At 35.9% G+C, this 27,962-nt stretch overlaps 1 protein-coding gene across 1 annotated transcript; it reads left to right on the top strand.

Moving 5' to 3' along the window:
• vstm2b (V-set and transmembrane domain containing 2B) lies at positions 1-27,904 on the top strand. Its single transcript, NM_001128778.1, is given in 5 exon segments — positions 1-517; positions 921-1,108; positions 1,737-1,766; positions 2,560-2,962; positions 27,671-27,904. Coding segments are annotated over 5 exon segments (783 nt in total). The 5' UTR covers positions 1-444; the 3' UTR covers positions 27,760-27,904.
• Positions 27,905-27,962: the final 58 nt, after the last annotated feature.

Below are 27,962 nucleotides of genomic sequence, written 5' to 3'. Positions count from 1 at the left end.
TCGCGGGTTAAGACACAGGATTGTTTTGTGATGGGTGGTGGAAGCGAATTGCGGATTTTTTCTCTTTTTATGGAGATCGAAGTGAACAGATTTCCTACTGTTGAAAGCAAGTTTTATCCCGACAAGAAGCAAATGGTGGAACAGAGGATTCTTTAGGGGCAAAAAGGATATTTACTCAAGAGAATAACACTTTTCACGCGCAGTTTTCCCAACAGAGAAGGGTTTTTTTTCTGGTCCGCAACATTGGATTGGATTTTACTGTTTGACTGACGCAGCATCCTTTTGGAGTATCTTATTTGGAGATTTCCGTCCTTTTATTCCACATTTCTGGGAAGAAACTAGAGAAAAAAACAAGTTATGGAGATGCCAATGAAATAAAATCTGCATATTCAGGTCAAATGACCGCTTTTACTTGTTTTCCTATCTGACCACCTTATTTATGACATGGAAAAACGAGGACCCCACAGCGTCCTTTATTATTTCATTCTTAATGCGCCCCTGCTACTCTGTGTAAATGGTGAGTAAACTTGAGCAGATTTTTTAATCTCTCCCGTGTTGCGTATTTACTCAGCATGATCAGGGTCTGTTGTTGTTCTCCACTTAAGTCTGTTAGTTTTCATATGTTGTTTTATTTTTATGCGCGAAAGTATTATTACGCATTTGGTTAAGTGTACAGCCTAGTTACCTTATCTGTGTCGTAGTTGCATGTTAAACATGTAGGCTATTAAATGCATATAGGAAGTCAACGTAATAAATCATGATTAGCCTACGTGTGGAGAATTAAACATGAACCATGATTTGAAATTGAAACGCAGTTTATAACAAGCTTTTTTAAAAATAAATAGGGCTTTTAGTGTGTCTCTGCTCGGTTTCTTTTAACCAAACTAGTTGTAAATGTTTTTCTTTTCCTTTTTTATAAGCCACATTTTCTGAAGTGCCCAAAGATGTGACTGTCGGTGAGGGCGAGGACATAGAGATGCCGTGCGCTTTTCGAGCCGTCGGAGTCTCGCCGTTCTCCCTGGAGATTCAGTGGTGGTACCTCAAGGAAGCGGCCCCGAAAGAACTCGCTCACGAACTGCAAATTAGCGCTCCGGCCAACAGAGCCAAGGTAACGGGGTTTTCGTTGTTCTCAGAGCCGCTTGAACACTTGCATGTTCTGTACAAGTTACGGTTCAAGTCGCAGCAGGAGTGTTTGACGGCCGCAGTGGGATGTGTAAAGGCTTCACGAGTCCAGTTGCGCACAGATTGATATCTTGTGATGAGCAATCCCAATTAAACGCTCTGGAGTGATTAATTATTAATTTACGTCATTAGATCAAGTTGGGTTGTATGCTAGTGGGAGGGCTTTCAGTAAAATGATGTGAGTGATGTCATGCTTTAAATAAAAAATAAATAAATAAATGGCACATTGTGTTTATCTAGCCCTGTGATGCTCCAATGGCTAACTATCTCTAAAATTATGTCAAAGCTAAATCAAAAATAAAATGAAGCACTAGTTGTCAATTTAATCAGTTATACGAATCCCCCATAGCCATATGAAAGATGCAAGAGAACTGTTGCTGTCCATGGTGCTGCCAGTGAGAGACTCTCGTTTATTATCATGTCAAGGCATTTGAAGCTTTAGTAAAGATTTTTTTTTTTTTTTTTTTTTTTTTTTTGTATACTGTGTAGCGAGTATCCTATAATGAAATCAATCTTGCAGGCTACTCACGTTGTTTTGTTGTGATTTATTACAGGTGGCCCCCCGGGACGCCACGAAAATCAGCGTGAGTATTCGTAATCTGTGTTTTTACAATGAGTTTATTTCAGTTAGCATTTTCAGATTTGTGGTGTGTTCAGAGGAAGATAATCTTGAAGAAAGCGTACAATTATAAAAACTAATTAGGCTTGAAGGGACATTAAAAGTAAAATAGGCCTAATAATAATAATAATAACATTATTGTTGTTGTTATTATTATTATTATTATTATTATTATTATTATTAACTTTTTAAAGAATAAGCTGCAATTTAAAGAATAGACCCATATGTAACCTATAAGGGTTTAAATGTGAATCATTAAACAAGTAACAATATTATTATTATTTTTTTAAAAAAAGCTGTGGTAGGTTACTTGCTCAAATATTCTTGCTCAAGACTGTATTTATTATTTATTTTTATTTTTTTAATTTCTTTTTTTTTTTTTGGACAGGCTATGTTGTCAGATGTGGACGAGTGATAGCCTAAATAAAGCTAAATAGAGTTGTAATGACAGGCTATTAATGTTTGAAAGATGAAGATCGAAGTTATCGTGTTGCTATAGCTACTTACCCAGGCGAACGCGATTTCAAAGATCCGTTTGGCGGCAAAATATAAATTTTCTTATTTGCGTACAGACAAGTACAACTTGCTCATTATAGACTAATTTTCTCAGTGCGACAGTCTGAAAATTGCCTATATTTGTAATACGGAATGTTGTGTGGGTAAACACACAAATATAAGGCCTAAGTGTAGGATGTAAAATACAGATATATGCCAACAAAACCTGTTGAGATGTCTTGTTTTTGTCTGTCCGTGAGCAGACGGTGAGGGTCCAGGGCAATGCCATCTCCCACAAGCTGAGCTTATCGGCTGTGAAGAAGGGGGATGAAGGAGTGTATGAGTGTCGGGTTTTGGACTTGTACTCAGATGAGACTCAGGAATTTAAGGTGCAGGCCACACTGCGCGTGACTCCACGCGAGGGAATGCTGGCCGAGGAGGCCGTGTCTCACATCCAGAACCGATGGCCTTTGAGGAACAGCAACACAGCGACAGGTGGACGGGCCACTTCTGAGCCGGGCCAGGGTCAGGGAAAACCCCACGTGCCTCCGCCGGCTGGAATGGGACCTGCTCCCGCCTCAACGACTACGACCAGCTCTGCAGTCAAGTCGTCCGCTTCGCCTCGGCCGGGCAATTCATCTATCCTGAGACAACAGCACGGATCCGGTGAGTGACAGTGCAACAGCGACACCGAGCGGTCGAGAGAGGAACATTTCATTAGTCCAGGGTTTCGTTTTGAGGATGTTGTAGTGGAATTACATTTTGAAGTCAGATCGTATACGGGTTTAATTTGCAGTGTAGCCTACATTAAATACATATGGTTAACTTTTGTTTAAGGACCTGACACATACAGCAATAGCCTATACAGTGTATGCTTTTAATTCATTTGTATTATATTGGTGATATTTTGCTTTAGCTTCTCATCTTCTTACATGTTTTCTGCTATGTGTCTGAAAAGGTTAGACACACACATACACGTTTGGTGGTGGAGAGGGAGGGGGTATTCCCATTGTTTCCACACTGTGGAACAATATGTCTCTTGCAATGTTATGATACCAACATCTTTGATATGTTGACATGCATGTGGACCCCGATAAGGAAAGCAGCTTATAAATCACTTCAAACAATGTTAGGTTGTTAAATCGTCACCTTAGAATTATAAGGTTCTATCTGACATTTTTGTCAAAACTGAGTTATTTACCTTCTTATTTAATGGCAGCTTTTTTTTTACATTATGGGATGTTTTTTTTACAGACAGATTTTAACACTTTATGTAAAAAACAAACGTTACACACATACTGTTTGCTATATGGAATGCAAAAACTTTGTAGCTAAACATCTCAAAATCATTCAGAATGCAGATAGAACCTTTTAATTCCGAGGTGATGACATGTAGAATAAATACAAGATATGTTATTCTACATAGTTAAATTGTGTAGTCTAAAAATCAACATATCTATTCCATAAAAGTGTGAGTGTGATTTATCTAAATTGTAAGGACCAAATGTCCCCACAAAGCTAGTAGATCATGAAAAAAATGAATGTTGTGCCAGTGCCCACGAGAAAAACTGTTTGTGCTTTATTTGAGAATTATATATAGGGGTATGTGTGAAGCATTAAACTTAACCTCACATTTTTTGTACATTGTACTATTTGGTTTAGTGTTTTCGTTAATGTGTGAATTGCTTTTTATCTTTTAAAAAATGGTAAGAAAATGATCTTTTCCATATGCAAGTTTTCAGAAAGCAAAAAATCCTAAATTTTACTAGTCCTGAGAGAATATTTGTTCCCCACAGTGCTGGCAGAAGCTGTAGGCGCCTTGCTTTCCCATCATGGTGGTCTTTACTATTGACTTTTCTTGTTTTTTTATGAAGAGCTAATGAGCAAATTTTATTTGGCTTAGCCTTAAGCCTTGCCCTTCTATTACCATATTTGCATTTATAGATTTTCATTAACACATCATGTAGTATGTTTATTAAGCTGTTTCCCTGTGGGCATTTGGCTGATTTCAGGTTTACTGCCACATTGGGGACATTTTGTTGCCGCAGTGTATAAGGCATTTTTGACCCACACACACTTATCAATGAAGAACATCTCAGATGCTGGAAGGTTTAATTTGTCACCATATCAAACCTCTTGTCTGCTCAGTAGCCAGTCTGTCTGTCTGTGTGTTTTATATGTGTAATTCTTTATATATTGCCAGCTCTGCATGTGATCTTTCAGTGAATATGCAAGAAAGCTTTATACAAACTGTTGACTACACAATGTCTGTCTTAAGAGCGATGTGTCTGTCCAGCCTCAGTGCGTCAGTCTTGACCCTTCCTGTCCCTCTCTGAGCATGCTGCAGTGTGACAGAGAGGTTATCATGATATCACCTTGTCTCTTTAACTCTGGCCCTAGGGTCAGGGCCTGTATTTATTGGGGACTTCAGTATGGATTTAGAGGCTTGGTTGTGTTCTGAATCTCGCTTCTGCCACTGCAGGAGTGATTCCTGCAGACAACGAGGGCGATTACATCAAGTCTCTAGCTGAGCCAGAGGAGTTTGTTTGTGGCAGGGATGCATTATCCTGCGGTGACTTCGAAGCACTGTGGACTACTGATACCTTGGAAGTTTACAGTTCTAGTGGAAAGTAACTATACAGTGCAGTCCCTTGAGAGAGCCAGTCGACAGTTGTGTTCTGGTGCTGCATTTATTTCCTCACATTATTTGCTTTATAATATTAAATTAATAAGTTAAATGGGTCACACTTTATTTGGATGGTCCGTTTGTTGAATTTAAGTTACATTGCATCTACATGCCAACTAATTCTCATTAGATTATAAGTAGACTGTTAGGGTTGGAGTTAGGGTTAGTGTAAGTTGACATGTACTCGCAAAGTTTCTTATAGTCAGTTAAATGTCTGTTGAAGGAGCAGTACCAACATATATTGAGCAAACAGTATACTAATACTCAAATGGACAATCAAAATATTTTTTATATTCAATTCTGTAATTTAAATGCTGAATTTTAGTGACATTTTAAGCACAATTCTGAATTAGCTTGTCGGATGGTAATCATTACCGCACTTTTTGACTATTTTAGCCATAGTAGTATTCAAATCAATTTTAATATGCTCCGCTTTTGGTGCTTCAAACCTTTTCATTGGTAATTTTTAGTTTCAAGGTCCAAGATTTAGAATAAAAGTTACTTGTAAAATGTTTTCTTAACAATACAGTAGCGAAAGATGACTTTATTTATGTCAGATTGCACTGACTCATGAAAAATATTTATTAGCATTGGCCAAAGCTGATTAGCTGAAGTCACACTGAAGTGACAGCCAACAGAGGATTCTGCTTGGTCTTAAAGCCTTCAATGGATTATTTTAACCATCATGTAATAGCAGTCAAAATAGGAAAAAAGTATCTCTTGTATGGGACAAATTCTGAACCTTTGTCAGTGAGAGGTGGGTCTTCCGAATTACCCAACCCCCCACCCATTGGCAGTTTATTCTGTTCTGGGGACCTCTGATTATTAAAGGGACTAAGCCAAAAAGAAAATGAATAAATTAGTTTCTGTAAAAGAATTATCCTATTTCAATATTATTTTAGCATCATTCAATCTTCAGGGTCACTTAATATTTCAGATATCTTTCTAAAATGATTATTCAGGGCTTAAGAAACACTCTTATTTTTGTTGAAGTAGTTATTGTGACGAGTCTCTTAGTCCCATCGGTTAAGACTCATCTGCGGAATTGGGAACGAAATTGGTTATCACCGGGTCGTGACATTATAGAATTGTAAAGTGCAAAATATCAACATTTGTTGTTAGAAATCAAATTTGAAACATCTATGCTGTCATTTATGGTTATTTGAATGCACTCAAAGAAAAGGGAAATATATAATAGCAGTTATTATGATTCATTTAAATATATATGTTACTGACCTCAATAGTACTGTATACCTTAAAGGATATCTTTAATCAGAGTGTAAATTTTCTTGTTTAAACCAACATGTTTATTACACAAGTAATTATGTATCATTATTGTTTTAATTATTGCACTTACTACATTATTTTCCTTAATGAAAAGGCGTAAGCAGCAGGATGATTTTCATCCTATATAAAACTATGGCACATGCTGTTTTGGGAGCACCATGTGTATATGTGCATCCATGTTTGTGTCTGTGTGTATATGTTGGAGAGTAAGTGTATGTGTGCCAGCACGCTCAGCCAGCCCTATCTTTAGTGCGGCCAGACATGGAGGCAGCCATTTGGCGAGCATGTCGGACATTAAGAGGGCCACTGATCCTCCACGCTATTTCATCCCAGGCTTTATTTCTCTTTCTATGTTTATTTGGCTGTTCCATGCTTTATTGTTATCTTTTTAGTGTGAGTTAATTTGGTCTAGTTTTAAAAGTAATAGTTATTAATTATAAAAAAGGGAGTGCATTTTAGTATAATTAGGTTATTTACCCTTTAGGAATTACAAGCAGTGGTTCAAAATGAACATTGGTTTGGGTCCCTGCAGTAGTTTCTCCCTCATTTTTACCCATTACAGTTGACAAAAGCATAGTTATACAAGCATTTTGGGGGAAAAACTGCACATATCGTTTAAAAAAAGATACTAATTGACAATGTTTACATCTTTAATGGTTTCCAACTAAAATTGAACAGTTTAGATGCAAAAACCTCTAAATGTCATCTGTAATTTTCTTCTAAATTGAGCATTTTTTTCCAGGCTTCTCTGTGTGTGTTCAGTAATATCAGATTTATGGCAAAAAATAAGTCCTTTTCTCTTTTCTTGGTCTTTAAATTGAAATATCTCAACATAATCAAAAAGAGGCTGAGAAAAATTGTCATTTTTGATGGAAATTTTAGACGGCCCTTAGAGGTTTTTGCATCAGGACTCTTCAATTGGAACGATTAAAATGTGTTTGGCCTTTAATTTATATGAAAGCTGCAATTTGAGGGCCTGAAAATATAAACTTTTATTTTGTTTATGCAAGTTTTTTAAAGATAATACTTTTCTGTAAACAGATGTTCTTATTTGAACATGTAGCTTGCAAAAAGGAACAGGACCATTTACATTTTTAGTACATGGTCATCCTATAAACATAGACTTAGGCTTGTGTAATTATTATGATGGAGAGCCCCGGTATTACACTTGTCTCTCGCAGTGGCAGGGAAATTGATTTAAATGAATCAGCGAAGCAGCGCTAGTCATACTGTCATGTGTCAGTAAGTGCTCTGGCACATTTAACATTGACAGAAAGATCTCAAATGTATCTCGGCTTCCTCTTTTCCCCTTTTGGTTAAGAGCTCTGTTTTTGTCATTGGAGTGAGAAGGTTAAAGAGTCATCTGCCACGTTTGAAGGATTGCACCTTTCAGGTCTGACCACACTATCAGCTTTTGAGGAGAGAAAGAAAATTCACCCTTCGCTGCTCACGCTCACTCTCTTTCTTTCCCTCTCTCTCACACACACACACCTCCTCTATTGGAAACATGCATCTGTCACTTTTCCACAATGTCATCTCAATGAGTGGCAGAAACAATTAATATTAAAGGAATGCCACAGGCGGGAGCCGATAAGCTTGGCCTTCTACACGCTGTCAGGTGCATCCAATTGCCTCTTGCTGCTTTTGCTTATTTCATGTGTTGTTTTCCCAGCACAGCTGGGTGGCATGTCTGTCTTTACGAAAAAAATAAACATAATAATTCATTAACTCGCAGTTGAAAATGTCTACAAATTCGCTAAAATAGCCAAGAAAGAAAAGGTTACAAAGAGCGCTGATCTCTAAAGAGCAGTTTTGGTCTGTTTGATTCTGTAAAGAGAGGGTCAAACGCTAAAAGGTATATATTTTTTTGTGTAGACATGGTCTATAATAGGGTATATGCGGAAGGACTTTTATTTTCTCAGTAACCTGGGTCAAGCACTTTCGGTGAGCTGTATGCCATTACAAAATCGGCGCATTTAATTTTTAATTTTTTTTTACAAATCAGCGAGTGATATCCGATATAAATTGGGTCTCAGAATGTACACGAAACACTGCATTAAATACATTTTTTCCTGCAGTGTCTTTAAAATATGAACATTTATTTTACCCCATGTATATTCAATGAAGCTTCTGCGTTAATTTGCTAATCCTGAAGTGCATGTGCATGTAAACGGTGTTTCATCTCGTTTTATACATCCGCATCTATATGAATGCCAAAGTCTATTTCTGATTATATTTTAATTACATTATAACATCGATGCTGTAAAAGGTACGGAGTTCTTCATGTCAACCCATTTTTGCCAAAATTCTCCTGTATTTTACCATTCCATCCCGCTATCATCCTATCATGAAGTATTTTTCCATATTTCTGATATATTTAATCTTGAAAGCACATTGACATTAGTTTAACAATGTCTGCATTCACTTTTTTACATTAAAGCTGTGCGTGGATCATCACCCTTCATATGCTACCTCTGAATCAGCGAATGCATGTATAAACGCTAACTGACTTACGCACTCCGTGTGATAAACTGATCCCAGATCAGCTTCTGTTCATTCCATTTGAAGTGACACCTCTGTAATCAACCAAGTGAAGAGCAGCAAATGAATCTTTCAGTTTGTTTTGTTTGATAACAGGTGTCACTGTATGAATGCACTGATCTAAAATTAAAGCGCTCGATTACTTCAGTAACTCTTTGTGCCCATTTAAGAGAATTAGTTGTGTTTAAAATGAAACAGGCAGGACACCTATTATTAGGTGTATTTGTCTGTTTTAACATACACCTGAATCCCAAAGTGTCCTGCACTTTCACTCCTCTTTTAATGGCATGTACAGAATCTGAACTCAGATAACTTTGTAAAGAAAGTTGAATGCAGACATTTTATAATAATTTTAGCTTGCTTTCAAGATTAAAATATATCAGAAATATGGGGAAATACTTAGGATGATAGTGGAATAGAATGGTAAAATACGAGAGAATTTTAAAAATGGGAGGGTTGACATGAATGAAGTGAACAGGAAGTGTTTGTGGAGAAACTGTTTTACGAAATAACGCAAAATATCTTTGCATTCCTACGCAAAAATATTTTTGCCAGGGAACGCAAAAATCTTAAAAAATATGTTTACCTATCACGAAACACGTCCCTTCCGGGTCTCCGTAAAAAGGAACCGTATAAAACGGAAAAAAGTCACATAAACCATTCACCAGAAGTTTATCAGTATGGGAAGAAACACTGGCTCTGCATATACCCTATTAAATGCTGCATATACCCTGGCAATGCTTATTGAAATAAGAAACTGTCTCAGAATATGTTTCTTTTTTAATTATTCAGTAGCTTGTTTCATATTAATACCACAGCCTCCTGATTGTATAATTAAGTTCTTTGTGTTTGCCCTAAGGTGAAATTAATGTTAAAATACTTAAACTAACATTTAGCAGATTTGAATAATCAAATCTTACAAGTTAATTTTAAGATTGCATTTGTGTATTTACATCATAAAAAGGAAAAAAAAAAGTTTTTTTTTCCTTTTTATGATGTAAATACACAAATGCAATCTTAAAATTAAGATTAATTTTAAAAAAAATAACACACATAAGTCAACAAAAAAAAAAAAAAGTTTTTTTTTTTGTTGACTTATGTGTGTTATTTTTTGTTTAATCACCCTCATTTTATCCCAAACCTGACCTTTTTTCTTCTGTGGAACTGAAAATTATTTCCTTTTTCCAATGTTACAAAACTGAAACAATAAATCATTTGATAAAAATGGTTTTGGATTATTTTGACTTTCATCGTATGTACAAAATCAGCTGAAATTTTCCTCAAAATGTTTTTGTTTGCATTCCCCCACAGTCCAAAGACATACGCTATAGGTAAATTGAATCTAAGCTAAATTGTAAGTGTGTCTAAATAAGTGTGTATGGGTGTTTCCCAGTGTTGTAATGTAATGTAATGTGTATTTATATAGTGCATTTATTGTGTATGGCCATACACCCAAAGTGCTTCACAATCATGAGGGGGTCTCTCCACACCACCACCAGTGTGCAGCATCCACCTGGATGATACGATGGCAGCCACAGGATAATGGCGCCAGTGCTCTCACCACACACCAGCTATTGGTGGAGTGAAGAGACAGTGATTTAGCCAATTCGGTGGATGGGGATGATTGGGAGGCCATCATTGTAAGGGCCGATTAAGGGACTTTTGCCAGGACACCAGGGTTACACCCCTGCTCTTTACAAGAAGTGCCATGGTATTTTTAATGCACAGAGAGTCAGGAGCTCTGTTTAAAGTCTCATCCGAAAGACAGTGCCCACTGACAGAATAGTGTCCCCCCCACTTTTACCGGTGCAGGACTCACACAGACCACAGGTTGAGCGCTCGCTACTGGCCTCTCTAACACCACTTCCAACAGCAACCTAGTTTTCCCATGTGGTTTTCCCATGTGGGTTGTGGCTGGAAGGGCATCCGTTGCATTAAACATATTAAGTTAAGTTGGCGGTTCATACCGCTGTGGCAACCCCTGATTAATTAAGGGACTATGCCGAGAAGAAAATAAATGATTGAATGAATTTTGTATGTTCATAAATCATACAGTTTAAAAAAAACATGAGGCAATAAAGTCTTTTTTATTATGCCTATTTTTATTCATTGTAAGTGATGCAATCCGAACGCAAATAGTTTGAGAAATAGAGATAAATAAATACAACGAGAGTAAAACCCAGAGTAAGCTTACATAATGCATTGTGTCCCTCAGGTGCCCTTGATAAGTTTACATCATTCCATGCGCACAGCTGTTTTAATCTAGCCTCTGTGTGTTGTCAGAACTCTGCGTTCCCTCTACATTTAATGCGCTCAAGTCAATCTGCTTATTGAGTGGATGTGATTATTATACAAAACACATGTGTGCCATTCCTGGTTCATTTTTTATCTACTGTACTGGCCAAGCACATTTTTGCCTCCCACATATTTTGCAAACTTAAAACACACCTGTGGAAAATTGTGTCACCCCCTTGAGAGTGAGCCCAGGGAGTGATGTGGTGATGGGTTGATTGCCTGGAAGAGGGGAGAAGCCCAAATGTTTAGTGCTGCTGGACAGCTTTCACACTTCACTGAGAAGCCACATCCAGCTGCAGGCCCCCCATCACTGACCATTTCCCCCCAGTGTGTTTGTGCATTGTCACTGTGTGGGAAGCACTTCAGCACTCTTAGCTGAGTGTTAATTATTCCATCTCTGCTTCTGTCATGTTGGGACACTGCGCTTAGTTGTGTACCTGCTGACTCCACGGGGGAAATCAAGGGGAGCATTGTCTCAATCTAGCTTTTGTTTTGCTACAAGATAGAGACTGAAAGAGAGAGAGAGAGAGAATTGCACATGCTGATTTTGTAGAGCTAGAAACATACTTGGGTCAACATATTTTGTTGATCCTGAAACATCATTTCTGTCCAGAGAATTAAATCTAATACTAATCCCTAGCCCTAAACCTAACCCTATCGGTGCATAACCTATTCCTAAAAACAGAGAGGCATAAAAATAGGGGAATAGCAATTCTGTGAAAGCACCTAACCCTGATTATGTCTTAAACTTGATATAAACTAGAAATTTTCCCTCCAAAAATATAAAAAAATAAATTAGCAAAAAATATAAAAATAATAGTAAAACTTTTTTGCTCACCCCATTGGCAGATTATGTTGCTTGTTATAAGAAAATTGTGACATATTATTTAAAACGTGGCATTGATTTAACATAAAATTGTGACATTATTTCTGAATACAAGACACATTTTTTTGCTAGTCTAGAAAATGCTTCTTGATTTAAGAATGTATATATATATATATATATATATATATATATATATATATATATATATATATATATATATATATATGTATGTATGTATGTATGTATGTATGTATGTATATATATATATATATATATATATATATATATATATATATATATATATATATATATATATATATATACATACATACATACATACATACATACATACATACATATATATATATATATATATATATATATATATATATATATATATATATATATATATATATATATATATATATATATATATGGTGTTTAAAAATTAAAAACTGCTCTTATTATAGTCAAAATAAAACAAATAAAACTTTCTCCAGAAGAAAAAATATTTTCAGACATACTGTGAAAATTTCCTTGCTATGTTAAACATCATTTGGGAATATTTGAAAAGAAAAAGGAGGCTTATTTTATTTTAAAATTTTTTTCTCCATTAGCATGATGTTTAGGAGTGCGGTTGAACAAAGATGTTTCAGGAACATGAATGATGCATTTTGTAAAATTCTTATGAAGTGTGTGTGAAACATGATAGCTGGCTAAAGTCTGTGCAGATATACATTTGAAAATGGGAGAAATACTGAAAAACTGACAATCCAGAGAAAAATAAAACAACTTCACGACTTATGGTCAGCTATTTTGGTGCAATGTGTCTCTGGTTTGTATGTAAACCTGACAGAGTCACAGCTTATTTTCATTTATTCATTATATTAAAGGTAAGGAGATCAAGTGAAACATAATTAACAACAAATATGACAGAATTTATTTACACTGTGCAAATAGCCAGCAATGTTGGCAGAAATTGTAGCACAGACCATCACTTAAGACAGATAGCATGTTACTTCTTTTTACACCTGTGTTGATAGCATCTGTCTCTATTTGCACATAGCAGAACCAAGATGTTATTTGCTACTACAAGCTGTATCTGCCAATATTTACTGCTGTAAACGGCATCTTGTCTTGCTTTGCACTCATATAAAAATTCTACATTTTATGCAAAAATTTTCAATTTGGTAGAGTCTCGATAGATTCACGCTTGTCCAATGTCTGCATTTCTCTTCAAAAATTATGAGAAATGGGCAGCACGGTGGCTCAGTAGTTAGCACCTCACAGCAAGGTCACTGGTTCAAGTCCCCCCATGTTCTTGTGGGTGCTCTGGTTTCCCCCACAGTTCAAAGAAAAGCGGTATAGCCTAACTGAATAAACTAAATTGGCCATAGTGTATCAATGTGGGGTGGAATATAAGATTGTATATAAGATTGTAAGCTGGAAGGGCATCAGTAAAAACATATGCTGGGACAGTTGGCAGTTCATTTCAATGTGGCAAACAATGAGAATCAGGGACTAAGCCAAATGGAAAAGGAAGTTTTAAAAAAAAATAATGCAGAAGTACACCTCACAGAAATATTACAAAAAAAAAAAAAAAATGTGTCTGCACGGACATTGTATACAAGGTTGCAAATATGTGGTGGTAAACATAAAGTACTGGTCACAATTTGCATCATGCTGACTGTATGCAGACACTTGTGTATGTACAACAATGACAAAAATGCAAAGTACATTTTGGGCTTTACTTGTGTGACAACCAATTGGAAGCAATTTGTTGAGTTCCCCCTGCTATTCTGATACTCTTTTCGGTGATATAGTCACAAGTGGCTGAGCTGAGACTGTGAACTGTGTTTCGTGGAACTTGTACCTGAGCGTGTATATATATATATATATATATATATATATATATATATATATATATATATATATATATATATATATATATATATATATATATATATATAGTATTTTACAAGGTTTGCTGAAATGTGGGTACATATTTGTAATATTACCATTTTTTGTTTGGATTTAGGTGAGACTGCTTTTATTTTGTCAAATATTACTTTCAACATCAAATGTGTCATGTAGATTATATTGAATGATTAAATACAAACAATGCAAATGAATGCAAAAGGAAACTAATTTGCAAGGGAACAGGAATAGAGAAACTGGTTCCCATTGTAATATTTAAACTACTTTAATATGTGGTTTTAATTATCTGATCACAAAACAAAATTGATCTCTCACAGAACACTATTGAGTAAAACTAAGTACATCCAAGACGGATATTTAAGTTTTTCATTTTTAGTAAGTTTTTTGATATTTGACCCCTGACCACAAAACCCAGTTTTGTGTAGCGTGTGAATATTTGTAGGGATAGATAACTTTTGACTCACTAAATATCATTAGAATATTAAGTAAAGTTCATGTTCCATGAAGACATTTTGAAAGTTTCCTACCAAATATATACAAATTTCATTTTTGGTTAGTAATACGTTGTTAAAAAAAACCTTATTTGGACAACTTTAAAAGCTATCTTCCCAATATTTAGATTTTGTCAAACCCTCATATTTCAGATTTTTAAATAGATATATTCTTGCCATATACTGTTTTACCTAACAAACCATATGGAAATATTTGTTATTCAGCTTGCAGATGATGCATAAATCTCAAGTTTTAAAAGCAAAAAAAATGAAACACTTGTGAATGATTTTGTGACCAAGGGTCACATGCGTGAGTGGCTATTTGAATAAATGTGAAAGGAATATAAACTTAGAATCTAACCTTTAAGACATTGCTCATTATGAAATCGGATGCTTAAAAAACTGAAACCTTGGCCCTGTTTTCACCTGGTACCACCATGCATTTAAATGCATCTCTTGTGACCACTTGTGCTTGAATTTTGCTCTGACCCTTTACTCCTATTTTGCCCAGCTCTTTATCAATTTTTAATAGTGTGTTGCAGTACACAAGCACGATTAAATGAACAAACCTTTGGTACGTGGCTTATAAGTGAGCTGGTAAGCAAGTGAATGAAATGTTGTGGATGACAACTTTGCTTTTAGTTGCAATACAGGTTTTTTCGACAACACAGCACAATTTGATTTACTTTGTTTTACTGCACTTTTATTCAGCAGCTCAGCAGTTGGAGAATGGGCAGTCTTTAGTGGCTTCAGTAGCTGTGTTTCCATCCTAATGTAAAGGATTTTTTTTTTGCAAAAAAAAAAAAAAAAAAAACAGATAAGGTGCATTTCCATTTTGACTGTATTTGTAAGCTAGTAACCAATATAGTAAACAAAGCAAAAATAATGGGTTTGTCATGTGGGTATAATATTTGTAATATCCAAGTTTATATGCTAGATGCATTTCTTTCTCCCATTATTCAAATTTACCTTTTTGCACAAGCCCAAAACCATATTAGGTCGTGTCTTGTATGCAGGGGCGCCCCCAAGGGGGCCACCCCTAGGTAAACTCTGGCCACCCCTGTGGCCACCCCAATATGATTTTGCTATTAATATTATTAACTTAAATGCACTTATGTAAATTCCCAATGTTTCTATAGATAAATAAATAACATGCAGTTATTGTTTGTGCCACTAACGTAGCTGATTCACTTCACCTCTCTTCCCCAGTGGCGGATTTGGGCAAATGCCAGGGCGGCGTTGCAAGTATCTTGCTGGGGGCGGCACGCGGAGATGGTGCAGCAAAAAGCATCCCCTAGTAAAAGCATTGGGATACCATTTACTTTATGCACGTGAGTTAACTTAGAGTGGTAATCCCAGAATAAAGACATTAAGGGCCATTCACATCTTTTTCACGCGTTATCTATGTGCAACAGAAACAACGCTGGTGAAAGCAAACTGACGCATGCATGCAGAAAACCATTTCCCGTGCGCCTCACACACTCGTGTGTGAATCCCGGTTGTTTACATGCACGCTGATAAAAAACGCGCCGCTCATGCGCCGTGAAACCGGAGTAAGCCTTTTGTGAAGAGGTGTCTGCACGCAGTGAGTTTTGAAAGTCGACAAAACTAAAGTTTATATAATATGATGATGATGATACTTTCACTAAGCATGGCTATAAAGCAGAAAGGAGGGATAAAGAGGTAGGTAAGACTTCATTACATTAATTCTTGGCCATAATTCGGGTCTAAGACCACAGATAATACTATAAAACACATATTTTTGTATTCTATAGAATTGTCATAACTAATATTCATGCAAAGGGTTTCCTAAGTGATCTTAGCATATCACTCTGTTACATTGTTTTCCGGTAACATTTAGGTTTGATGTCTGTTATTTTTTTAGAATAATAATTGTATAATAATCTTAATATAAATTGTATTTATTTAGAACAAATATAAATAAATTTTTATATTTATTGAAAAATAAATGTATTTAAGGAGGGTGGGTATATGGGGTGGTTCGCCCAGGGTGTCAACCAAACTGCCCTCCCTGATAGTCGTTGACAGCACACACACACTCTCTCAATAGACAGTAATGGCTATATGATATTTGCCTTAAGGTACATCAATAGAAAAAGCCGCATTAATAAAGTGGCTCAAAAAGGGATATAGATAAATGATATTATTAGGGTCTGTATAGTGAGTGTGTGTGTGTGTGTGTGTGTGTGTGTGTGTGTGTGTGTGTGTGTGTGTGTGTGTGTGTGTGTGTGTGTGTGTGTGTGTGTGTGTGTGTGTATAGTAATGCCTTTTGTTCAGTTTGTTCATTAGTTTGTTTTATTATTTAACTCATTAATCTCCATTAATTTTAGACATGGCATATACTGTATGCTGTACAATAAGGTGCATGTGAAAAATAACTGAAAAGTTTTTTTCTTTATATGAGAAGTGTTTTTAAACTAAATATTGATTTTTATTTGGTTTGCACATGTACTTGCTGAATTATTTCAAGGAATAAATTGCAATATTTTAAGACTAATTAGTTAAATTAATTAAAATCACATTATTTAATTTACCAGAAATAAAACTATAACATTACACTGAATTAATTATTTTTTGTGTGCCACCCCAAGATTTGGTGTGGCCTCTTCTGGCCACCCTTATGAAAATTTTCTGGGGGCGCCACTGCTTGTACGGCCCATGTCTCTCACACCCCCATACTAATTGTAACTCCAAACCATGATTTTTCCTTCACCAAACTTGATTGATTTCTGTGAGAATCTTGGGTCCGTGTGGGTTCCAATAGGTCTTCTTTAGTGTTTGTGATAATTAGGATGCGGTTATTTTCCAGATGCATTTTTCTCCTACTATTCCCATTTACCCTTTTTTGCACGTCCAAACCCATGTTACGTAAGCATAACATTTGCAAATTAAAGGGTTTTTATTAAATAATTGGGATTTATGGTATGTTTAAAAATTCACATTAACAGAAGGTGATGAAAACCCAGCTTGGTTTTTTATTTGTAACTTGAGTTCTTTCAGCTTAAACATGAAGCAAATAATCTCTAAAACTTTGCTATTTCGTTACTGGATACACAAAAATGGGGTAATAATATGGCGTATAGTTTTCTTATTATGTTGTGTCTGGTTAGGACAAAAACAAGGTGCCAAAAACATGCATTATGTAGGTGTTAGTCAGGTATTGAATTTAACTTGAATAAATGTGATGTGAGTGTTGTATAAGGGACCTACATCATGTAATTTTCACAACTCACAGTGGTTTTATAGAGCTTTAAAATATTTTTTTCAGCATATTGTCAACAATCCAGTCTATTGAATGTGCTGCACATTTAAGCAGAAACACATTGTCTGGGTTTCTTTTCATACTTAAAATGGGTCAATTGCCAGCATGTATAGTAGGTGTTAGGTGTGATCAATGGTCTCTTTTTCTAAGCCATTCAGGCTGAAAATCTTCTTGTTCAGACTAGAGGGAAGAAGTGTTACCCTCCATTTTCTTCCCAGTCATCTTTTTGTTTTCCTTTCATTGGCTTACTTTACTGTGTGTGATTCAGAGATTAGATGATTCCACTGCTATTTTGGACCACGGTTTTGCTATTATAATGTGTCATCATTTTACTTCCATTCCATTAGCATCTTAAATACTTGAAATTAAAAACCATTTGCATGTGCCATTGATTTACTACATGAGCCTCACCATTCATAGGCATGATGAGATGGCCAAATGTATGCCTGTAGCTTATAAAACAAGGTTTCCACAATCCATAGTCAATTGGATTTTGATGTGTGTGGAGTGTGCTGCTGAAACTCTATTATCCCTCAGAGGAAGAGAGACATGGCCTCAGCTCAACAGATATGATCACACCTCAACCCCATAATCCTTCATCTTTAGAGTCCATTGCTTCTGATCTCCTCGTGGACCCTCAAGGGCCATTACAACGCCGCGTAAGAACACCTGCTGAGATCAGAAGAGAGTGAAAACAGCCGATGAAAGCAAAACGTGGCATGTGACTTACTTTTAGAATTGTGTTATGTAGCAAGAGCACTGAGGTAGCAATAAGGATGTTAATCCCAATGTAAGATTATCCACAAGAAGGCTGTGAATAGATCAGGATGGTTTGCCATCATTAAGATAACCCTGTCTGCTGTATTGCATCAGGAGAAGCTAATGGTGAATGTCAGGTCATTTGTGCATGGCCTGAGGGCTGGACGGACGAGAATTTAGCTGTGAGCTATACAGTTAAGAATGTAGTCTAGAAAAGAGCTGGCAGTTAAGAAGAGTCTGCTTTTTCAAGGTTGTGGCAAGGGACCTGAGGCTGGATGCTTCATGTAGGATATACTGTTGTTAAAAGAGTGTGAAGAGATGGTGATCAGGGGGAAAAATGACCCAGAATTTAATGTTAGGGCATTTTAGTACTTGTCGTGTTTGCTCTGAATCCTGATATGTTTATTGGTTCACTGAGGCATTTACAAACACTGCAATCACAGTATGTCTAAACTGTAGGTAAACAGTGCCTAAGCATTTAAAGAGTTCAGATGCAAAAACCTTTAAGTGCCATCTGAAAATTTATTTTAAAATGAACATTTTTTTTCTTAGCCTCCTATGTTTGTTCAGTTATTTCACTTTAAAGGCAATGAAACAAACACACGTAGTGTACAAAAGTCTTGTCACCTATCCAGGTTTTAATGATTTGACTTCTAGTTGATCATTTGGTATCAGAAGTGGCTTATATGAAAGGCAAAGCCCTCTAGATTACGCTTATTTTACCAAAATAAAAAAATAAAAATCGATATTGCCTTGATTTTTTTTTTTTATCATTTAATTAGGACAATAAGGTTTGACTTTGCTTAGACAAAAGTCTTGTCAGTGGACAAAAATAATGTCCAATATAGAATATAAAGTCATGGTGCAGTGGAGAAAGATTTAATATTGTTTATGACTCCCATGAGCTTGGATAACTGCATCCATACGTCTCTGCAATGACTCATATAACGTATTAATAAAGTCATCTGGAATGGCAAAGAAAGCGTTCTTGCAGGACTCCCAGTTCATCAAGATTCGCTGAATTGATCTTCAATGCCTTTTATTTCACCCCAAACATGCTCAATAATGTTCATGTTTGATGACTGGGCTGGCCAATCCTAGAACACCTTGACCTTCTTTGCTTTCAGGAACTTTGATGTGGAGGCTGAAGTATGAGAAGGTGTGCTATCCTGCTGAAGGATTTGGTTTGTAATGTAATGGGCAGCACAAATCACCAAACTTGACTGATTTCTGTAAGAAGTATGGGTCCATGCAGGTTCCAATAGGTCTTCTGCAGTATTTGTGATGATTTGGATGCAGTTCAACAGATAATTCTTTAAAAAAAAACAACTAACAAATGATCAACTAGAAGTCAATATATTATTTGTTGCTCTTACAAATGGGATCGACGACAAGACGTTAGAGATTTTTGCATCTGAACTCTTCAATTGGTCTAAGATCACCTGACGTGCTCTCGGTCTACTTGAAGACATGTTGGTCAAGAGATGTTCAGTTAATCAGAAAGCAATCTCACAAAATGCTCTTTACAGATCCAGGATTTACCATTATTTATGATGAGTTATGAACACTCCATCAAAAGAAGGTATTGGATTTTTTTTTTCTTTATTTAATTTTTTGATAATTCCTCTCAAAATAAACCTTGGGTTAAACTGAAGCAAAAACACAGTAAAATGCAAAATTGAAATAATTGCTTAGGAACATAAGTTGAAAACATAAAAACACAGATACACAGCTTGCAAAGATGTTGTTTTTATCCATTCTGATGCTTAATGTAAATGATATGAATAGAATCCTAAATATGCACTCTGACTGATTACAGTTCATCACCAAGAGGACCTTAATCTGTTTAATCCCTGTTTTGCAACATTAAACAATCTGCAGGTGTAAAAACACTCAATGGCGCTAAATATTCAACATGCAGACTGCTGAAGACGTGCCTAAATTTGTAAAATGTCCTTAATATTATATTTTAGCAAAACTAAAGGGTTCAGCAACAACTTGCCCTTTTGGACCAGCATGAATAATTAAACTAACAACATTGTCCTATTATTTTACCTTTCCTATTACGGCATATTCTTTTCCATCACCATATGAGAAGCATAATCCCTCAGAGGTTATAAAATATTATTAAAAGTGACCCTGATCGCTGGGGTGTGTTCATTAAATATGTTATTAAGTGAACAGACGGATTAATGTCCTTTTCTGGAGGGTTAAATGAGGAAGAGGAAGAGATTACTGATGACATGTGAGTAATGAGCTGGACGCTGAAGCCCTCTGTTGACTGTAATTATTTCCACAGCAGTCAGGGTCATGACTTTGCCATTTTAGCTGATTTGCACGTCTGTTCGTGTATTCACTTACCCTTGTTTAGTCTAATCTCCTGTGTATCTGTCATGTCCCTTGGTAAGAGATTTTTGTTCCATGACATTTTGAAGGAGGATTTGAGGAAGATCCAATGTCCCGTAGCAGCTTGAATATATCTGTTTTTTAAGGTTATATTTCCAGTTAAAAGTTTGATGTTATGGGGCGACATGGTGGTTCAGTGGTTAGTATTGTCACCTCACAACAAGAAGGTTGCTGGTTCAAGTCCAGGCTGGATCAGTTGACATTTCTGTGTGGAGTTTGCATATTCTCCCTGTGTTGATGTGGGTTTTCGTTGGGTGTTCCAGTTCCCCCCGAAGTCCAAAGACATGCGTTATAGGAGAATTGAATAAAATAAATTGGGCGTAGTGTATGTGTAAATGAGTGTGTATGGATGTTTCCCAGTACTGGGTTGCAGCTGGAAAGGCATCCGCTGTGTAAAACATATGCTGGATATGTTAAAGATAAAACCTGATAAATAAAGGGACTAAGCTAAAGGAAAATGAATGAATGAGTGCATGAATTACCATGACTGCATTTGTTTAAAGCAATAAGATTGTGAAATAGGGTGGTCCATTCCTCTGTGGCGACCCCTAATTAATAAGGGACTAAACTTTAGAAAATGAATGATTGTGAAATAGCATTCTAGCCTACAGTTTTCTAAATTATTGTGTTTAAAAGAAGGATTTTTTTTTCTGTGATGGCAAGAAAGATCAGAGCATCATTTCTCCAGTCTTCAATGCTTTAGATATTTTAATTGTAAGATTAAAATAAAATTGTAATATGCTGATTTGGTGCTCAAGAAATGATGAAACAGTTTTCTATATTGTAGATTACATGATGCACTCCATTAAATATGTATTTAGACATTTAGATTTTTAAATAACCATTAAATTGATCAAAAGGGAGAATAAAATATGGTGTATCTATATATTTATATATATAAATATATACTGTGTATATATATACATCATTTATATTAGAAGTGTGAACCTATACTGGCCACACGTTTAGGTTCGGTTCGGTTATGATTATCATGCCATTGATTCGGTTCAATTTGATATCTCGGTGCATCACCGTGCATTGACAATGCTTTCCATACACCGTGTTATATTTTGGGGGGTGGCTATAACAAGCTGTCTGTATAAACACACACATAGACACACAGCACCACACTGTCTCTCATTCACACACATACACAAACATAGACAGCACCAAGCAAACAAACACACACACACACACACACACACACACACGTACGTGCGCTCGCTCAGGAGCAATATTGTGAGACCACCCACTTCTGTTAAAATCACACCAGAGTTAACGATCGCTCCAGCACTTTATTCAGAAATTTATTCTCGCGCTGCATGAAATCTGGTCGGGTCCTACGACAATCCACAGGTACAGCCATGGGAATGAATCGTTGTAACAGCCGAGAGGAAAAGAGAGGGGAGGAAATGTCACGTCAGCAGCCAAGAGGAAAAGTCACGCCAGCAGGTGAAATGGGCCACAGAGAGAGAGAGAGAGAATTGGAGTTCACTTTCATTCCCTCAATCGCAGAGAAATAGGGGTTTCTGCTGTAATTGTCAGTGAAAGATTGTCCAGAAAACACACACACACAGTAAAATTGTGCACAGCTTTTGCGTTTTTAAGTAGTTGGCACCTGGAGTGTTGTATATACCCACACTCGCCTCACACGAGTTTCAAATTTCACACGAATTTCACACGAGTAGCAGTGCGATGTGGCTGTATACCAGCACTGGCAGAGGCAGCCTAGTGCCTTAGTGCCCCCACCGGTGACAATATACAGTAGAGCCTCATCGCAATGTTAATAGTGTGATATTGCGTTGACAACTGTCCAACGGCGTAATCGTGTATATAAAAAAGAAAATCAAACATGGAGAGTCTCAAAAACTTTCTTCTGTCTTTCCTTCACATCTGCAGCTGATGTCAGAAAAACAAAAGCCAATAATAATTCACCAATGTGACTTTAGAGGTAGTATTTGAATGATTCTTTGGTGTAATGTAAAAGTGATGACAAAACAGGTCATTTTTGCTTACATTTTAAGATTATAAGGCTGAACAGCATGACATGCCAACAATCTACAGACATTTCCCAGTATTTCTCTGTTGCAATCAAGATTTAACCATAATTAATCCCAAAAAAGCCAGAGCAAAGCAAACACTACCAGTTTATGTGGTATAAATAAAAATAAATACAGCAATACAAAATGCAAAAGAGAGAGATTGACCTAAAATGTCACTTACCTGATTTATAATTAGTTGTTTAGCTTTAGTTTGAATATATCGTTGAGGAAATGCATCAAAAGTACATTATGTTGTCCAACACCAGAAATATTTGTCAAACTGTAGTGTCCTCTGCTTGTCTCTGTATGTACGCAGAGTAATACACATAAAGTAAAGGGTATAGGGTTAAGAGGCTGGACGAGTGCTGTTATTTGCAGAATATCGCACAGCCAATCAGATTCAAGAACCAGACAAAATTGTTGTTTGTATGTATGTATGTACTGTATTAAGCACCAAACCAAAATATTACAATAATTTCTGAGGGATCATGTAACATGGAATACTGGATTTTAAAATATATTTAAATAGAGAACAGTTATTTTACATTTTAAAAATATTTTACATTATTGGTATTCTATACAAATTTTACTTTGATCAAGCACTTTGTGAGCATAAGAGTCCTTATAAAAACATAAATAACTTAAAAATAACTATATAAGTTATAACTATATAACTATATAAGTTATATAAAATACTAAGTTCTGACAAAGTGCTTTGAAATGTGTTCAGGATCAACAATAGAGTTTTAAAGAAGGCAGAATGTATTAAATACTAGAGATCATTTAATTGGTCAGATTAGAAACTGAAGTTTTGAATGCTTATATCTTCTAAATGTGATTCTCATAGCACACTAAACTGCCTTAAAACTAACATATTGATACTAACACCAAAAAAAAATGTTTGATTTCACTGGGACTTTTCATATACTGAACCCATAGTTGACCACATTTTGGAGCAGTATATCTCAGCTATTCAGAAATACTAAAAAAAAATAATAATAAAGACGAAAACTAAGTGATTCTTTGTGTCAAATCAAAAGTAAGCCCTGCCGTAATGTTTGACTTTTCAGAAAGAGCATGAAATTGAACCAGACCGACTCAACAAACCATGCAGGAGTACAACACCATCCTCTTCCCTCTGCAAAGATGATAACAGAAGAGAGGAGGCAAAATAAATGTAGCTTCATAAGACATATGGACACGCTCCAGGAGCCCACTGTAAGACATGCTTCTCCAGTCTGTGATGTCGTGCTAGCGTGTTAGCATACCGCGGCGTTCAGGTCACGAGGCTGCACGGCACACCATGCTAATCTGCTTGGGGATGATGGGAGGGTAAGAGTAAAAGAGCGTTGTGAGAAATGGCCATAGGAAAAATCAGAACTGCAGAAAACAGACGGTGGTTTCACACTCTAAAAGTCAGCAGCCCCATTAAGCAATGAATCATTACTAGCGTGTTTATGTCGTGTGAGAATGTGCATACATCTTTATATTGGAGAGATGTGTGATCTAAATGCCTCCTTCTGGCGGTTGTGCTTGTTGTGTGTTTGTGTTGGTGTTTTCATGTCACAATCTGTTTCTGTGTTCTGTTGTGCTGTTGTTGGCTGGAGCTCAAAAGGCCCACAGGCTGCTGTTTTGCTGTCAGTCATTGAAGGAAATGACACGTAGTTTCCACAGAGGAGCAAGTAGGTTACATGGAGGTCCAATAGAACTTTTCTTCCCATTTTACTGTGTAGCCAACTACTGATGCACAATATTTGAAAACTATAGATTGTTTTCGTATGACGTCATTGATGATGCAAAATCAGAAAATGATTCTTCTACACAAGAATCGCAATCAGAACATCACAATGTTTCTGTTTTGTGTTGTTTATAATTGTTTAATTTGGCCAAAATAAGAAATGTCTAGCATATTTTATAGAATTCTAAAAAATTTTGCTTATGAAGGGATGAAAACTCAAGAGATTGGCTAAAGAAATGTAAGAAAAAGCGACGTCATGTAATACATGACATTTATTCAATGCATCCATTTGTACAAACTTTTTTTGAACACGATATTTCATTTGACAGCAACAATAAAGATTTTATACAGGTCTAGCTATGTGTATAAATATGTTAATGTGTTTTTTAAAAATTAGATACAAACACCTTCACACTTATACAAAATCCAGGAAAATACAAATAACATACCCTGCCTTGTAATTGCTGCAATGAAAAATCTGTCTTATTTTGCAATAATCCAAGTCTTTACTGGTGTTTTGGTGGAACAAGTAACTTTAATGTCTATATTCACAGCAGTGTTGAATGTTTGTTGATGGTAAGATCATCGACAGAAAGAAAATTAAATGCAGCCTTCGCAACACAAGCAGAGAGAGTTATTATTGTGGAACACTTTTTCCCCCTTACAAAAATTAATAAATAATAATGTTGACTATGTGTTGACGCTTTTGTATGCTTGCGTCTGTTATTCCGTGATGTCTAGTAGATATCCACATGGGGAAAAACTATAGCAATTTATAATAAACATGTTTTTGAACCAGAGAGTGCAATGTGTAATGTGTACAACACTTTGTTAATGAAAGATGCTGAATACTGTAGCATAGTAAACTGAAAGACTGTAATAAATACTGTAACATTAGTGTAAACTCTGGTGCATTGTGAGTGTATATAATAATTGAAGCTTACAGAATAATTTATTACTTTTATTATCTCTTCATGATGTAAGGATCATGCTAAACATATGTTTCTATTTCCTTTGAAATATGGTATAAATCACAAAAATACAGACATTTCTCCATGTCCCCCATTCAGATTTTTGCGCGTCACCAGAACCACATGATTGAAAAAACCCATAGTTTAAAATTGAATTCATTTAGGATTTATAATAGGATTTTTATAACAATTTTATGGGGTATGTTTCTGAGTAAAAAGTTCATATTTATTTAGTTATTTAAAGGCCAGATAATATCATCATTAACAGCATTTTGTTTAAAAAAAAAAAAAAAGAAAGAAATTTGATCAGAGATTTGAGTAAAGAATGTTTTAAATTTATTATTCAGTTTGTTTCATTGTATTTATTTAAGTTGTTGTGATTGAAAATATTTGTAGTTAGAGCACCTTTAGGGGTCAGAGGAGTAAGGTTTTACCTGCATAGCAAATGTATAAACATGAATATATATATATTACAAATAAATAGAACAAAGTGGGTGGGATTTATTTACACACACATGATTTAAACAAGGTTATCCCATTCCCAGTGAAAATTACACAAAATTACTATTTTCGATATGATTGTGGTTTTCAGTTTGGTGGATAAAGTCTGCTTTTGCATTAATGTCGTGCAAACTGCCGCACCACACATCCAGTCTGCTCTGGTCCGTAGGGACTCAAAAGCGCTGAGAGGATCATATGCATGAGTCACGCAGACCACAAAATGTATCTGACCCATTTGAATTATACATCAATGCTGTATTTTAAAGTGGAGAAATCGTTAGACAGACTCAGCAATTGCTATTATAAACTGTGGCTGACATGAATCTGATGTGCTTTAGCTCAATGGCTCGAGTTGTGACATAAACAAAATGCTATTTCTTTTTTTTTTTTAAAGGAGGAGGAGCTAAACAATATACAGTACCCCATCTGTTATCATGTTAGAGTTGAAATGATGTCAAACACATTGAAAAAGCAGCCCATTTCAAGGCACTTAAGGAGACTTTTATACTAAACAAATATTAAAGAGATACTGTACCATCATATCCCTTATTACACAACATTTCACCACATACTGTAAATAATTATGGGGACAAGAGATATTGATTTGAGATTAAACTCTTTTCAATTCCTGTTTGTTGTCTTACAATCCATTACAGTGTGCAAAACAATTACACTAGCAAGTAGATGAACACAGCAGCATAATTACATTACTATTAATGCATTTCCAAGATAATCAATGGTTATAATAGACCGAGGTGACAGCAAATGTGTCTATAAGAAACAAGAGACATTGAGTCTGTAATTCCAGCATGAAATGCATGTTATCTGGAGTTGCTATGACAGTTATCAGGATTTAACACTTCTCTAAAATGTCACGGCCAACCAATCAGAATCAAGTATTCCAGAGAGCTGCATAATAGGTTGAATTAAACCGCAGCCTGGGTGATTAGATAATCACTCTAACTCATGTCACCATATCAGTTTTATTTTGAGATATGCTGCATCCCTACTGTGCACTCTTTTTCCAACATCTTCAGCACAGCCGACTGCAATTTGCTCTTGTAAAGTGAGATTGTCAACTTCCGTGGAGGAATGAGGCGATAAGAACAAAACTGCTGAGCAGTCGTTATAAAAGAGCCATTTGAAGGACTTTAATGATACGAAATATGGCCCACATGCTGAATCAGGTTTTGATGCAATAAATGCCCTTAGACTAAAAGCAGTAAAGATTATCTGTATCTCAAACTAATGACAATGTTCTTGAGAAATGAATGTTCAAAATATTCAATTTAATTCATGTTTATTTCTATAGCTCTTTTACAATGTCGATTGTGTTAAAGCAGCTTAACATAGTTAGTAAGTTCTAGTGAATTGAAAGTGTGTCAGTCCAGTTTTTAGAGTCGAAGTTAAGTTCAGTATGATTTAATTTTCACTGCTGAAAGTCCAAACACTGAAGATCAAATCCATTTATGTGCAGCTCCACAAGTCCCAACCAAGCAAGCCTGTGGCGACAGTGGCGAGGAACAAACTTCATAAATAACTGACGTTATTAGTTTTCTTTGTAATGATGATCTAACAAATGTTTCTGTCTCTCTATTTCTCATTGGCAGGTTCTGGAACAATGGCGTCCACTGAGCCTCTTCTTTACATCACTCTACTGATCCTGTATAAGCTCCTCCCCTTCCTGTTTGCCTACTAAGAGACCACAGCCAAACAACTCGCAATGAATTCACTTTATGTACCAAACGACAAAGGGAAAATATAACTACTTATATATATAAATATATATAAATATATCTACCATTATGGCACATCACAGAAACAGGGAGGGGTTTCGACTTTGGAGAAAAAAAAATCTGAATATTAAATGGAGGGTCATGTTCTGTTCTGGGACTTGTTTAG

The sequence above is a fragment of the Danio rerio genome, chromosome 7 (genome assembly GCF_049306965.1).
Source record: "Danio rerio strain Tuebingen ecotype United States chromosome 7, GRCz12tu, whole genome shotgun sequence".
Lineage (NCBI taxonomy): Eukaryota > Metazoa > Chordata > Actinopteri > Cypriniformes > Danionidae > Danio > Danio rerio.
Note: the sequence above shows the minus strand (reverse complement) of the source record. Positions and strands in the feature narration are given on the sequence as shown.